This window comes from Cupressus sempervirens, chromosome 3 (genome assembly GCF_028749045.1).
Source record: "Cupressus sempervirens isolate cs-2001-9-10 chromosome 3, ASM2874904v1, whole genome shotgun sequence".
NCBI lineage: Eukaryota > Viridiplantae > Streptophyta > Pinopsida > Cupressales > Cupressaceae > Cupressus > Cupressus sempervirens.
The window spans coordinates 523,436,198-523,452,862 of NC_143120.1; the positions used below are offsets into that span (position 1 = coordinate 523,436,198).

The window sequence follows — 16,665 nt, forward strand, 5'->3', positions numbered from 1 at the left end:
CCCTATTACATTGAATGTAAAAATTTCTTTTATGTATCTCCCACTACATCAAAGTTTTGTTAAGTCAAAATATCTGGCTCAATTATATGTATATATATTGTTTCTAAAGTAACCAAATTTGTATGTATAGATTCAAGACAATAAGCTTTTTACTTTGAAAAAATACCTAGTTAAAGACTCAATTAAAGACATTGTGAATTAAGTATTTGGAATATGCTTTTTCTACATTTAAATTGGTTTATGCTCTGCCCTACTTGAGTAAACTTGCATATAAAATAATCTAAACTTTAAAATGTTAAGCATATCTGCACTTATTTTAAGTTTTATTAGATTCATTAAAACTGTTTTTTAATGAAAAGTTTCCCTTGCTTTCAAAAATTTCAATGTATTCGTCTATTGTAAAGTCCTCTTGCAACTGTCAAGTTTTTAATGTCATTATGATTTAAATGCCTTATTTATGGCTGTTTTTGTCATTCCCTTGCCTATGAAGATCATAAACATACCTCTAGTAAAATTATTGATGCACTTTTATTTATGATATTCTCCTTCTTCAAATATGCTATTTTAAGACTTTGATTTCCATTTGATCAATGAGGATATTCACATATCTATTTAACATCATCTGTATTATAGATCCAAACTTATAATCACACTGAAGGGATAAATGTTTATTGTCTATTTTTTAGTCAACATATCACCTAATGGCATAACCTATTTCTATCACGCATATGGCAGGAACTATGACGCTACGCGTCACTTGTTAATATTTCAAATTTATACCTAAATCTAGAGATTTAAAAGACATATACAGTTGGAGACCAATTAGTCTACTCAACGTCTCTAGCAAAACCTTTGTTAGAGTTCTCACTCATATTTTAGCATATGCTTTTGTTGATTATTCATCCTAAACAAATAGTATCATTAAATCCAAATATAATCTTGATAATAATATCATTGTTGTTCAGGAATGAATATAATATGCCAAGTATTATAATCTGATAATAAATTAAGTGGTCTTTCATCCTTTTGTTAGTGGCTCAACTCCTATTTTTTAAATCTCATTAAATGTCGATTAAGACTCTACCTAATTTTAAAGGATCTATGGAAGCTATTTGCTCCATGGCTAATGATAAGCCTCTAGGTTGTGATGGTCTCCCTTATGAATTCTAGAATTCTTTATGAGATTTGGTTAGTAAGGATCTCTTTAAAGTCTATCTTAAGGTCTTTCACTCCATTTCTCTAAGTAATACTATTAGTAAATGAAATATGAAATTTAAAACTAAACTTTAGAGATTTAAAAGACATTTGAAGTTAGAGACCAGTTACTCTACTAAACATCTCTAGCAAAACTCATTTTGCTTGAATTCTTGCCACATTATGACATGCTTTGGTTGGTTATTCATCCTATACAAATGGACATTATCAAATCTTTGTTATATATATATTATGTTTGGTAAGAGGCCAAAGTCAAGATTTATTATTATTATGTGATTTATTATTAGTTATTAAGTTTGTGTAGAGTCGAACCCAAGACCTCTCCAATAAGAAGCTCACAATTTACCATCGTGTTGTAGGCTCTTGCCTATCAACTCATTGTTTTTAAGAATGAATAACTATGCCAAATATTCTCAATGATTTTACTTAAATGATGATGTATTAAATGCTCACATTCATTTATTAGTGACTTAACTCCTTGTTTTTTTTTATCTCATTAAATGTTGATTAAAATTCTACCTTATAAACAACTATGTTTTCCCACCCACTATTTTATAAATAAACCACATAAACCTTTTGATTTCTCTCGAAAGTGATACAAATGAAGATCATCCCAATTCATATGTAGTTTTGGACTCACTTTGCTCTTTGTCGTGGACGTCCGATTTCATTGGAGAGAGAAGAAACGGCATGAAAAGGCGTAGGAAATAGTTGTCTCACATTTGTATGTAATGATTGGCGTCGAAGTTTGATCGACATGGATTCATTTTGAAGGAATAGAAAGTGGTTCACATTCGTTAGTCACAATGATTAACTCCACGACTAGCCCAAAACCCTTTCACTTTTTTCACACAACACAAATCGTACGTGGCTAACTACCAACGACCAATAAAATACCCGTAGAACACTATACAACTACACATTGGAGTAATGGCAAAAGCAATACACGCAGGGAAGGAGCGAGAAGGCAGCTTTAAATTGAAGCATACAGCCAGCCTTTTGACGCAGATTGATTACGAAAGCCAAATTAAACATCTTATCACAGCAACCATTTTAAGAGCTTTAAAAAAATATAAGAAAGATTTAATCTTAACCTCACTTTGACAGGCTGCCAGAGTGCGTTTGACGGCCTACTGGGGAGTTCTGAAAAGGTGGGGTTTGAAGATTGGCTGGAAATAATCGTTTTTTTTTGTTGGTGAAAAAGAATGCCAATTTGTTGTTGTTGTCCTTGTTGTTTTCTCTCTCTAGAGCTCCCCTCTTTCTTGCTTTTTGGGCGAGTGCAGAGCAAGAGAGGTCTGCGTATGTAAGCAAATGCTGGCGAGGAGGAAGTGCAAGAGTCATGGCGGATTGAAATGAACTGATGCCCTAAGATTCTGGATCAGATTAGAGCAGGGGGTTGTTCTCGTCGATTTTTGTTAGATCCAAGTTTTGAAGTCTGAATTTTGGTAACCCTAGGATTTGGGGAGCATTGGGTTTGATTGCAGTTGAATGGAGTTGTGCATTTAGGCAGAGGCTGGGAGATCTGGAGTAGGTGGATCCGTGGCGTCCAGATGTTGGTGAATGGGAAGCAGAATGGAGGAAGCGATAGAAATGGTGCAGGCGAAGGACACCAAGGAGAGGATGGCAGGGGTGGAGAGACTGCAGCAGCTTCTGGAACATTCGACGAAGGCGCTGAATGCGGCGGAAGTAAGCAATCTCGTGGATGCCTCGCTCGCGCTTTTGAAGGATAACAATTTCCGGGTCAGTCAGGGCGCTCTGCAGGCCTTGGCCTCTGCTGCGGCTTTGTCAGGGGAACATTTGAAGCTACATTTTAATGCGTTGCTTCCTGCCATTGTTGAACGGCTCGGCGATGGGAAGCAGCCGGTGCGTGATGCGGCTCGTAGGCTGCTGCTCGCTCTCATGGAGGTAACATTATATGAATGGAGCACATATAATTTGCTATGTTGTTAGAGGCTGGGGAGAGGCTTGTATAAATTGAGGTTTAGATTGGTACCGCTAAATCAATCTTATACTTTTCAGATTCTATTTTGCCTCGAATTTGACGGAACCGTATATACCTAAAATTGCAACATTCCGCATATTTTTCATCTGATATGCGTATCATTGGCTTTTATGTTTATTCGTCACGAGAACGATGAAAATAGCGTTTACTATGAATTCTGTGCTACGGTGCCACGGATATTTGGTTAAGCTACTTTTCTCAGAAGCTTAGATAATTGCTTATAATTCCGAGTGCCACGAATATTTGCTTTAGGTACATTTTTTCAGAAGCCAATATAAATTGCTTATAATTATCCGCGCCCTGTCATTTGCAATATTCCTGGTGATAGGAGGGTTTTTGTTGTGCAAATTGAGGTTTCGTTTAATGCTTTTAAATCAGATTTGCACGTGTTGGATTTTCTTATAGCACTGAATTGGACCATTTCTCACTCCTTGGATTACTGGAGTTTGGTATGTTTAGAACATGTAGTACCGGAAGTTATAACCCTTTTTTCATCTAAATAATTTAAGTTATGTATGTATACGCACACACAAACACAACCGATAATAAGATATTACCTGATTACAACACGTTTTATAAGTGTACAATGGCGCTAGATTTCTTCTTTGGTTGAGCTGCAATGACCAGGGTGACCAGGCTGAATACATTTAGGTAGGGTTACCCACGGATTGACCCTGGTCCTCTGGGAATTATGTTACGACAGAGCAACATCCTCATCAATTGGGCTATATTTTTCACCTGATATGATTATCAATTTTTTTTGTATGTTGCATGGCAACTGTGATGTAACATAGCCTGTATATCTCATAGCAGCGTTTGCAAAAATAAATGCTGCCAAAGTTTAATACGGTCATCAAGCTGACACTCCTACCTCCTGATTATTATGTTTAAATATAATGTCGCTGGATCTTATATATATTGTTCCCTATATCAAAATAACATACCTGCCCCCATTCCTGTATCTGCCATGTCACACCTCTATCCATGTCTTCAGTTGATTATGTGAGTTATGCGCCTGGGATAGTTGTTAATAAATTAGAACGTATAGGCTTGGAGGCAGATATAATATTTCAGAAACCCTTCTAAACTTCATTTGTTTCCTTTATCAATGATCTGAAACAGACCTGATTAAACATTTCTACTTTAATATGGCATTTGATATTCTATGCCATATTGACAAAGATTGTTTTCAGAAATATCATAAATTTTGGGTAGAAGATGGTTCTGGTAACTCAAAATTCACATTCTGTGTGGTTTGAAATCAGTCTAATGCATTGTTTTGAAGTGGTGAAAATTGCAGAATTGGTTTTGTTCATTACATGGTTTTAAAAAACACAGGTTTTGTCTTTAGGTTTCATCTCCAACAATAATTGTGGAGAGAGCAGGGAGCTATGCTTGGACACACAAGAATTGGCGAGTTCGTGAAGAGTTTGCTCGAACTGTTGCAAATGCCATTAGTCTTTTTGCTGCTACTGAGCTTCCTTTTCAGCGTGTGTTGCTTCCATCAGTAATGAAATTCTCCATCATTGTCTTTGAAATCATGTTCTGCAATTTTTTTATATTTAAAATCATGCTTCCAATGTTTTAATCACAAAGTCTTCAGTGACCTTGTCAATGTAATGTCATTTGGTTATTTTTAACTCTCGTCATCCCTTGCTGTATCACCATTCTATGTCTTAATGCTTTTTAGTATTTCAGGTTTTGCAATTACTTGATGACCCAAACAGCAATGCCAGGGAAGCAGCTATATTATGTTTTGAGGTAGGGTAACACATTTTTGGATTTTAAGCGTCATGTACATCAAACTGTATTTATCATTTTGCACTTCACCACTTTTTTTTTGTAAGTTTGTTCAGAATAGGTTGTACTGGCAATTTATTTTATATTATTCCATAAGATATACTGTTACTGTCTTTCTTCAGGAAATGTATCAGCATGGAGGACCTCAGTTCCGTGAAGAGCTCCAACGACATAGTCTTCGTCCTAGCCAGGTCTTCTACATAATATATTTGTAATTTTTTCCTTTCTTGCCAGGCACATATGTTGGATAATCCTTGCTTAGTGCTTTGTTTGGCTGGAGATGCATTGGGATACTACCATTATCATTTATGTTATTAAAATTCATATTTTTTCAAGAGCAAATTAAATTAGATATTTCTGTTGCTGCCATGTTAACATTTGTTTAGTTCAGGTGAAGGAGATAAATGCCAGATTAGAGAAGATAGAACCAAAGTTGCGGCCATTTGATGCGTTGGGTGGTAATGGTGCATCTTCAGAAATAAAGTCATCTGCAAGTCTCCCTCTTCTGGGCAACAAGCGAAACAGTCCAAAGGCAAAGGCTGCAGTTCGTGAAGCATCACTTGCTGGTTAGTGGTGTTGGTGTGGCTTCATCTTATGTTTACTGTGAAATGGCCAACTTTTTATTGGCTTCTACAAGTCATGACTAACTTTTAGTGTTTTGCTAATATTATTAAAGAAGAAGTCAATTCTTCCACAGCACTGTATGGTAGGTTTTGGCTATGTTCTCGGGTTAAATGTTTAACAGCTGTGTTTACATAGAGTGTTGAAGGGTTTGTGCTTCAAAGTGTATATAACTTTTAAACGTCTTAGAAGGCTTGGTGTGCTGTTTCTGTTTCTTGGATCTGGAGATTCACGCTTAAATGTTTCTGATTATAAAACCCTTTCAAAAACTTGGTGCCAGTACATATATTTTGTGGCTCCAGCATTCTATTAAAACACATAAAATGAGCTGTTCATTATCTTACTTGTTTCAAAAAAAACATATACCACTATGGTAGCTAGGAATAGAATCTCATTATTTTAATATAAATGGAACCAGTAATATAAAGTTAGATAATAGATTCTGGAGAGGCATGAAAAAAGAAAACCTAAAATATTGCAGAGGTCTAGGTTTTGGCAGTTTCACATTTTTATACGAGAAGATCAAAATTGGATTCCAAAGAACATGCCACCAATGCAATATCCAGTAATAGACTGATTATATCATAACAAACATAAGACAGCTTAGGGTTGTTTAAGAACTAGATATTATTGTATTTTGTCGGCCAAAAAAGTTATAGTCGTAGCAAGTTGCACCTAGAAAAGTCAATTTAAATTATTAGTAGAAACTCCAGTTTGAGCCAGATCAAAAGAGCTGTACCCACAGTTAAATTAGCCTCAAACTCGGCCTCTAAATTTTTGTTGACTTTCAGCATATGGTGCCTCTTTTATTTACTTGCTGTTTTTTTTGTAGCAGGATAAAAAATGACTTCGATCTTCACTTGATTTTGCTTGACTACCTTGTGGACCTAGTCACTGCATCAAATCTAGTTTACTGGTTTGAAAGATCTCTACTGGCATTGGACAGATCTTCATCCTTGTTTTGCTTCTTGATGTCTGCAGTAGATGAAATTGGTGAAGATTTTAAGTTAATCTCACTTTTCTTATATGCCAATTCAAAATTCTTTTTGCACTAAGAAAAAATACTTGCAGTATATAATATTTAATTATTATTCAACATAATGAACAACTCACATCAGATAGTAAACTGTCATAAATAGATCTGAAATTGGGCGATCAACAAAATTTCCATAAACATGTTGATATTATGTCCTGAATCAATTTGTTAGCAATAGGAAATGTTCTTATAGAGTTCTGAACTCTCCAAAATAATTGATAAAAGAATCCACACATAGTCACCTTTTGTGCAGCTAATTATGCAGTGGTAAATCGGGTGATAAAATGATAAAGTAATGCGCTAAACCTGGGCAATTATGAATAGTACAACTTAAGCTAAACACAGCTACTCCACCTCAAAATTAGTAACTAAATAGTAAATAAAATTCTAAAATTATCTTCCTAAATTAGTCTTTCTTCTGTGAAAAATTGTGCTTAATATCTGGAATAGCATTTCTAAAAAAGTTCTGCACATGAAATGCTGATTTCCAGTGAACTGGAGATTGCCTAAAGATGATTTCAACAGCGGCAGTTTGATTTTGTTAGCATCAATCACTACACTAACAATTGCCGACTGTGATGGTTTTCTAGATGTCTCTGCTGTGGTCCACTTGAACTGTTCCTGAAAAAGATTTGCTTTAGATAGCCATCTTTATTTTGTCATGGTCATTGAGGTATCCTTGCAATTTTGTCAATAACATTTTCTCTAGAAAGAAGGGGCAGAGTTCCATAGCAGCAAAAACATTTTGGGGAAATATCAGCAAACGAAAACTATAAGATTTTTTCAAAATATAAGAAAAATTAAAGGTGAAAACGGAGTATTGAAAAACATATTTAAAAAACTACCATGATTTAATTTGTAAGCATTTTAATAGCATAGAGATAGAAAATGAAAATGAGACTGGGGATCTAAGGTGGCAGCACCAAGCATGGTTGAGGGGCAACGCCTCCTGCAGCAATTAATGGTTATGGGCATTTGGGGGCAACAGACGCAGTGGGGTCAAGGGCAAGTGGGCCCACGTGATACATCTAGGGGCAATGTGCCCAGCAGGTGGAGGGGCAGCACTCCTTTTGGGGTCAGGGGGCTCCCCAAAATTAAAGCCTTTGAAGCCACACAAACCTTCAAAAATTGACTGTTTCTAACTAAGCTTCATGACTAAACCTTTTTAATAATGCTTGACTTTCACGCTTTTATGTGGGACTTTTGTCAAAATGCAATTTCTTTTTCTAATTAATAATAATCTAATATAGATATAGTAAAACCATTACAGGTTTCTATTAGGATATTAGAAATATATTAGATCTTAAAACCCTAACATTTAACTTACAAGTAGAACATTTGTAGTTAATGAAACTCTCAATGGATTCTTTGTAATTTACCTAAATGTTGAAAGAGAAACAAGTGTTACTGAGTTTTCTAAATGATGCATTGTTAGGAAGTTGGAGGGGAAAAAAAGGTTTATAAACCAGCCTCTACTATGTTTTCGATTAAGTTACCATTCAAAATATAGTTCAGACACGAAGGGGTATATAATGTCAGCTTTTGAAATATGAACATGGATACTAGTGACCAGAATATGGATGTCTAGCTGCTGGTGGCATCTTACACCATCAAGATTCCAGATATTTAGCTCTAATTGTTAACAGGTTTCTAAGGTTGGGATCACTTGCACTATCCTTCTGTTGATGCGGTGGAATGGTCTAAAACCACATTAGGGGAGTAGAGACCAAAATGAATGTAAAAAATTAGGTGGAGATTGTATCAGAGTTTCAAATTGAGTTGAATGTAAAAAATTAGGTGGAGATTGTATCAGAGTTTCAAATTGAATTGAATGCCACAGATTTATTCACATTTGCATTGTGGAGGAAACTCGTACATGAAAATAGTTGTGAACCACGTGCATTAGTTGACACTAATGTTCTCATCAAATAATAACAATTTCCTAAGTTTGATAATAAACAATAACAAACCTAAAACAAACAACTTGTACTACATGATGGAATATGCCAACATTCCTCCCTTATTACATTATTGTCTTAAACTACTTATAGTTGAATTTTGAAGACTCAAGAGTATCAAATGTTGCACTTCCAAGAGGTATGGTGAAAATGTCAGCATGTTATTCCAGAACAGAGCAAAATTGGAGCTGAAGTGGCAATGAACGTGTTGAATGTGTTCTCAAATGAAGTGGCAATCAACCTTGAGTGCTTAGTTCGTTCGTGAAATGCTGGATTGCTAAGAAGCCTGAGAACACTTTGATTGTTACAATAAAGGATTGTGGGTTAATTTTGACGTACTCCCAATCCTTATAATGTGTGATGTAGCCAAACTGCTTCACAAATTGTTGCACAATATTTTGCTTTTATTGAAGACTAAGCAACTCTGGCTTGCTTCATAATTCCCCAAGAAATGGGATCTGAACCTAATAAGAAAATATACCTCAATATGGATTCTCTATCAACAAAGCTAGCATAATTTGCATTTGGGTGTCTTGTTTAGAAGAATTGATCTTTCCTTTGATATTCCAAATCATGATTCATTCTACCATTTATATGCCTTAAAACTCATTTTGTTGCTTTCCAGTAACACCTGTTTGGTTCTTGCACGAATCTTGAAAGCTAACTAGCAACAAAACTAAATTCTGGTGTAGTCCAATTCAATTGAATAGAACCTCCAATCATTTGTTGATAGATAGTTGCATGTACGCAAGGAGATGGATCGCAAACAAATAATTGAAATCCTGATTCCATGGGTGTAGACGGCTTTGGAATGCATCATTTAGAACTCCTCAAGTAGTATCTTGGCATATTTTCTTTGAGATACAAAGGTATATTGACTGGTTTTCCATACCTCCAAGCCAAGAATATAATGAAGGAGCTCGAGCTCTTTCCTATAAGTTTTCTCAAACATTGTTTTTGAGCTTCATGTGATAACTAGATGATCAACATATACATTAATAATGACAATTTTTTCCTTTGGGGTAGAGATTTGGATCATATGGATGCCTATATACCATGTTGTAGCAAAACTTCATTAATATTAACATATCGAGTTCTAGGAGCTTGTTTGAGACCATAGAGAGACTAAACATGTTTACATTCTTTGTCTTCTTTACCAAGTGCAATTTATCCCTCTAGTTGGGTCACATGGACCTTCTCCTTGAGCTCTATTTGAGAAATGAGAAATTTCCTCTTTATGTCCATTAGATAAATAGCTTCCATCCAAATTCTGCAGCTAAAATAAAGTTTTTTAAAGATGGTTTTGACCTTCACTTTGGGAACAAATGTTTACTCATAGTCAATCTCATCTTTATGTGGCATAACCTTTAGCCACAAGTCTAGCCTTATCTATACTACCGTCAATATTATACATAGTTTTGAAAATCCCTTTGTATCCAATGGCTTTCTTACCTGAGGATTAATACTTTGTAGCCATTGGCTTTTTTCAAGGCTTTGATTTTAGTACTCCCTGAACATTTAATGGTTGAAAATTATCAGCAATTGAACTCATTATTTGAAGATTTAACCAGAGCGAGCTGTGCTACAAGTCCTCGGTCTTGAAGTTTAAGTATCTGAAACTCAATCTAGCTTTGAATTGCGAATGGTTCTAGTATACCACTTATGCATGGTAGGATGTTTGACATTTATGGATGTTGACTTAGTTTTACTATTAACATCCCCAACTATATCCGTCCATTGTGAATATAGGAGCACTATTTGGATGAAGTAATGAAGTGGGAGGTGTACTTAGCTCACTCTTCTAATAAAAATGACATCTCTACCGATGTATTTCTTCTTTGTGGTAGGATTCACAATATGATAGCCCTTAGACTCATTACTTTAACCAAGAAGAATACATTTCATAGAGTTCTTTATCAAGATCATTTCTTTGCTGCTTGGGAATGTGCATGAATGTTGTGCAGCCAAATACACAATGATTAGAGATACATTTAGACTAATGGATATCTTTTATACGTCAGGATTGAATTTACTAATCACAGATTTGATATGTGCAGGCTTAAATTAGAAGAATGAGTATCTCGATCTTATGCCAAATGTAGGAGAAATGCAAATTTAGTACTTACAAATACTGAATATTGCAAGTCTGATATAATTTTGATTATGCTTGATCTGCTCTAGATAACATTTATGAATTTCAAAGTGTCTAGGCTGATCGCTTTAAGGATATATATATTACTTGAATAGGCATGTCTCGACATGGTAGAGATGAGTCCATTTTGGACATGTCCTTTAATAAGCATCGATTCGATTCGAGGAAGAGACCTGAGCCTTAATAGGGATTATTAGTTAAGACTTTATTCTTAACAAAATTATATATATATATATATATATATATATCTCAGATTGCTGAATGTGGAGAGATTGATTAGACTTAATCTGATCCGTTATCATATGCAATCAATAGAACATGAAATACTCGTAATCTGTACAAACAGATTTGATAATATACTTGGACTTGAGAGTTACAATCAGGTATGTGAATGATGGATAGTTTTCAGTCTATATATACATATATATGTACTGACATATATATATGTGTTTGTGTGTGTATGCATAAATATCAATCACGTATCTGACCATAGGTATCATACTTTAACACTCCCTCTTAGCTAGGACAATAAAGGTCTAACCAAGTATATATATCACAATGGGCTCATCTATTGTGAAAAGAGACATCACCAGATCGTGATATCCAAGGATATAATATGCTCAAGAATATCAAGTCACATGACATTCTTCTTATATATACATATATATCAATGTTATGGTATGTGAACTGGCATAACATCTCATGATGTCCACCACAACAAGTCATGGCATATCCACCATGATATCTCACAAAGAACATAATGATCTGCAACTGATATCAAGTCTCATGATATCTATCAAATGTTCAAGAGGTACTAACTATCATGGTATGCCCACGAATATCAAGTCACTGATATAGAACTTATCATGGTAAAGTCTTCACCTTTCAATGTTAGATACAAGTGTTCATTATCTGAAAGATTGTCACCTTTCAATAATGTACATATTGGGGCCCATAAAGTCATAGAGTCACACGTATGACAAAAAGAGTTTACACATTAAACATCTTTTATATATATATATATATATATATATATATATATTACAGATAAACAACTTGAGACTCAATCTCAATAACTTACATTTTAACCATACCAAGTTTCTTCCAGAAGGGTTCAACTTAACTTTGGAGAGAGTCTTGGTGAGAATGTCTTTTGTTTGGTTGCTTGTATTAGTATACTTCAACTGGATCACATTCCTTTTTACCATGTCTCTCACACAGTGGTAAGAAATCTCTATATGCTTTGGTCAACCATGGAATATTGGATTCACTGACAGCTTAATACAACTCCGATTATCATAGTGAATAATAGCAGGTTTCAGGGGCTAACCAAATAGTCCCACAATCAACTTTTGAAGCCATACTACTTCTCTTTCTCCCATTGAATGTCATACTACTGAAGACCATTTCCTGCTTATCCAAGAAATCATAGCTGATACCAAACTGAAGCAACATCTTGATGTGCTTTTCTTGATTAGTTACACTTCCAACCCAAGCTGAATTGGAGTATCCATGTAGATCTAGGTCAGCGTTTCTATCCTTAAGACCATATCCAATAGTACCTTGAAGGTACTTCAATATATGCTTTGTAGCAACAAGGTCTATCTCTCGTGGTTTACACATAAATTGGCTCAAAGCATTCGCTGCATAACAAATATCTAGGTGAGTGTTAACCAGGTACATCAGTGATCCAATTATCCGTCTATAAAGAGTAGGATCTACAAATCTAGATTTTGTTGCTGCCTCTTTCAACTTATGTAAGTTGGTTTCCATGGGTGTAGACATCGGTGTACAATTTAACAAGGTACCTCAATATATGCTTTGTAGCAATAAGGTGTATCTCTCATGGTTCACACATAAACTGGCTCAAACATTCGCTACATAACAAATATCTAGGCGAGTGTTAACCAGGCTATAAAGAGTAGGATTTGAAATATTGATTTTGTTGCCACCTCTTTCAACTTATGTAAGTTGGTTTTATGGGTGTAGACATTGGTCTACAATTTAACACCAAATCTCTTCAAAATATCAAAATATATTTTTCTCGATTCAAAAGAATACCATCACATTTCTGCTAGACTTCCAATCCAAGGAAGTAGTGTAAAATATCCATGTCCTTCATGTCGAATTTTGAGGCCAAGTCCTTACATTGGACAATAAGGTGATCTTCCCTTGTAATTAGCAGTTCATCAACATATAGAATTAGTATTAGCATATCACCTTTAATAAGTTTGAAATAGAGATTTGAGTTTGCATCATTCCTTGTATATCCTAGTTGTATAAGATAGCTATCGATTCTTTTATACCAAGGCTTGGGGAGCCTATTTAAGTCCGTATAGGGCTTTCTTCAATTTGCATACATGTGAGGCTGCATTATGAATCACAAAATTTTTTGTTTGTTCTAGATAGACTTTATCTTCAATAGTCCCATTTAAGAATGTAGTTTTCACATCCATTTGATGGATCGTCTAGCCTTTAGCTGCTGCAATGACTATGACTTAATAGAAGTGTATTAGGCAATAGGGGCACATGTCTCTTTGCAATTAGTACATTCCTTTTGTGAGAACCCTTTGGCAGCAAAACTTGCTTTGTGTCTCTATATTGCCATTTGCAACATGTTGGATTTTGAAGAGCCATTTGGAGGAGACAACAATTTTCTCTTTAGGTCTAGGTACTATATCTTGTACATAATTTTTCAAAATGGATTGATACTCCTCTATTATGACATCTTTCCATTCTTGATGTTTGAGAGCTTCTCTTACACTCATAGGTTCTGAGATAATGATCTCACTCATTAAGGCAACATAACTTGAGAATCTGTTGGGCTTCTTACTTCCTCTCAAAGTTCCTTTGGGTGTTGCATGATTTTTCACTTTCTCAATCATTTTTCTGGCCCAAAGTGGTCTCTTTTTGTAGTTATTATTTTGGTTTTCCTCTTGATGCTCCCGTTGAATGTGAGGAGCAGTTTGGTTTTCATTTTTGATAGCTTTTGGATACTCCCTCTGATACTCAGGAGCAGGATCTTCCTCCATATCTTTGGGTGAATTCTGAATTTTCTGGCTCATTACAACTCCTTGCCCTCTTGAAGGCAGTGTCCTCAAAGATGACATCTCTACTTAGTTTTATTTGTCTCTGTCTAGGTATGTATGTTTTGTAGGCTTTTGAGGTTTCACTATAGCCCACAAAAAAATCCTTTCCTTTTGGAAGGCTCTAGTTTTGACCTCTTCTCTTTAGGCACATGGATGTAAACATGGCAACCAAATATTCTTAAGTGACTTATGTCAGGTTTTACAGTAGTAAATGTCTCTTTAGGAGTTTTGTTATCAAGATGTGAATGGGGACACCTGTTTTGAATGTAAACAATTGTTCTAGATCCTTTTGCCCAAAATGAGGTTTTTATGTTTTGGTCATACAACATTGCTTTGGCAGCCTCTACAATAGTTCTATTTTTCCTCTTAGCAACCCCATTTTGTTGTGGATTATATGGTATAGTAAACTCCCTCTTAATCTTGACATTACTACAAAATTCCTTCAAGGTTTCTGAGGTGTACTCCTTCCCATTGTCTGTTCTCAGTGTTTTAATTCTCTTTCCGAAAGAGTTTTTTGTTAGGGCTTTGAACTCCTTGAACCTTTTAAGGATTTCTTCTGACTCTTTACACTTCAGGAAATATATCCAAGTCTTTCTGGAGTAGTTATCCACAAATTATATAATATAGAAATCCTCCCATAGAGAGTAAAGACATGGGTCCACAAGTCAGAGTGGACTAACTCTCATATGTCTTTTATTCTACTTAAACTGTTTTGAAAAGTTCCCTTAGTGTTCTTCCCCAATGCACAACTTTTGCATGCCCCATTATGAATTTGATTTAGTTTGGGTAGTCTTGTTACCAATTTTTCCATTGAGGTTAGGGCATGAAAATGAATGTGTTATAGTCTTCGATGCCAGATTTCATTTGAGTTAGAAGTCTCATGAATAATGGCTTGATTTTTCTCAGTACAAAGTTTGTATAGGTATTCTAGTCTCATGCCTATAGTTTGAGCTTTCTTTATGGTGAAGTTCTTTGGTCATGCTAGAATTTTCCCACCCCTGAAGGTAAACCCTATACCTGTTATCTTCAAGGGTAGATATGGATACTAAGTTCCTCTTAATTCTTGGAACATATAACGCCCTAGTGAGTTGAATAGAGAGGCTAGCTTTCAATTTGATGGTGCAAGTTCCAACCCCTTTTACTCGATGTGCAGAGTCATCCCCAGTTGTTACTTATTCATCAATTTCTTCTACCATAGTATCTAAGTGCTCTCTGAAACCTGTGATGTGTCTTGATGACCCACTATCAATCACCCAAGTATTAAATTTATTTGATACTTGGCTTGATAATGCTGAGTAGAAAACAAATTTCTTAAAATCATCTTCGCTATGATTCTTATGTTACTGTGAGCCCAAAGTTGCAGTTGGATCACAATTTTTTTATATGAGTTTGCGCTTGAATTTAATTATGTAGATTTTCTGTCACTCCCTTTCTTTTCCGCTCTTTTTGAAAGATCATCTTGAGTACTTCTTTGCAGTACCCTTAGATAAGTCTTAATTAACATTTTATTATCTTTTATCTTTTGATTCGGTTGGGGGACTTGCATTGTGTTGTCTGTCTTTAACATTGTAATACACTGACTCTACTTGATGAACTGAACTTTAATCAGACATCTTGTTTTGTGAAGGAACATATGCATCAGTGCGATTTTAAGATTTTAATACAATGAGCATACTTTATGAACTGGATTTTTATCTTAGGTCTGTTTGGTTAAGGGACATGCATTAGAACAGTTCTTCATCTCTTTCTTTAGAGTATGTTATAATTTCAATGAGAGATGATGTCTTTAAAGTTTAGTTTTACATATGTAGGATAATTAGGATTAGTAACTCATTCTTAATATGAACGGCAGGGGATAATGAAGTTACCGAGAAGCCTGTTGACCCTGTGAAAGTATATTCTGAGAAAGAGCTTTTGAGGGAAATAGATAAGATTATTGGAATGCTTGCAGCAGACCAGGACTGGTTGGTAAGGATCACAGCCATGCAAAGAATTGAAGGGCTTGTTTATGGAGGTTAGTATGTCTGGCATTAATGTATCAGTCAGCTTGGCGTTTATATAGATTTACTTTGATTCTATACTTATAAGCTTTATATTTGTTGGTCAGCACCACCTTGTTTATTCACTTAATCTCCATTATTGAAAGTTAACTACAATATGTCCAAGGGGTTTAGCTTAGTTGGTTGAATCAATGAGTTCTCATTGTGGACACCCTGGTTCAAATCCCAAGAGGGACATCTTTGTGGAATTCTAAGTTAGTGACTCTTGGTCTTCTATTGGTTGTATTTGTCTCATTTGTAAGAAGTGGATTCTAAGTTGTGACTCTTGGTCTTCCAATTGTTGTTTCTAGCGTGATTGCTCAAAAGGAGTTTGAATAAGTTGTAATCGTTGCTCTTAAGGAGCACCCAATATGTAAACGATCTTAATATAAAAAAGTTAATTACAATAGTTAATTTAGTTTTATGTTATCTTTAAGGATTATTATGTATTAAGTATCACTAATTAAACTACCTATTAGGATTACTGTTCATCATAAGAGATTCCATAGGATGCCATATTTAGAAGTGGTTTCTATTAGAAGACAGTTCTTGTTACATTTGTATATTCTCATGGGTCAAATTGATATCAGGTAACTGTTTGGATGGAAAAATGTTGCAACACACTGTTGAAGCTAGATGTTTACAGTTGAATTTTTTTCAAGTATCCTAGTTATAACATTATATTATGTCAATTTTGTAGTTTCAATGACAGCATCTGAGCAGAAAATATCTACAAATTTGTTCTTGCATGCA

The 16,665-nt window shown here is 35.0% G+C and overlaps 1 protein-coding gene across 1 annotated transcript in view; it reads left to right on the forward strand.

The window, feature by feature from the left end:
• The first annotated feature begins 2,132 nt into the window (after positions 1–2,132).
• Positions 2,133–16,665, forward strand: part of CLASP (CLIP-associated protein) — a 45,905-nt gene continuing 31,372 nt past the window's right edge. The window contains exons 1-6 of the mRNA XM_089820668.1: positions 2,133–3,120; positions 4,569–4,724; positions 4,916–4,978; positions 5,140–5,208; positions 5,409–5,583; positions 15,726–15,887. Of these exons, the coding sequence (XP_089676794.1) occupies positions 2,776–3,120; positions 4,569–4,724; positions 4,916–4,978; positions 5,140–5,208; positions 5,409–5,583; positions 15,726–15,887 (970 nt within the window). The 5' untranslated portion in view covers positions 2,133–2,775. The remainder of the gene's footprint in view (positions 3,121–4,568; positions 4,725–4,915; positions 4,979–5,139; positions 5,209–5,408; positions 5,584–15,725; positions 15,888–16,665) is intronic.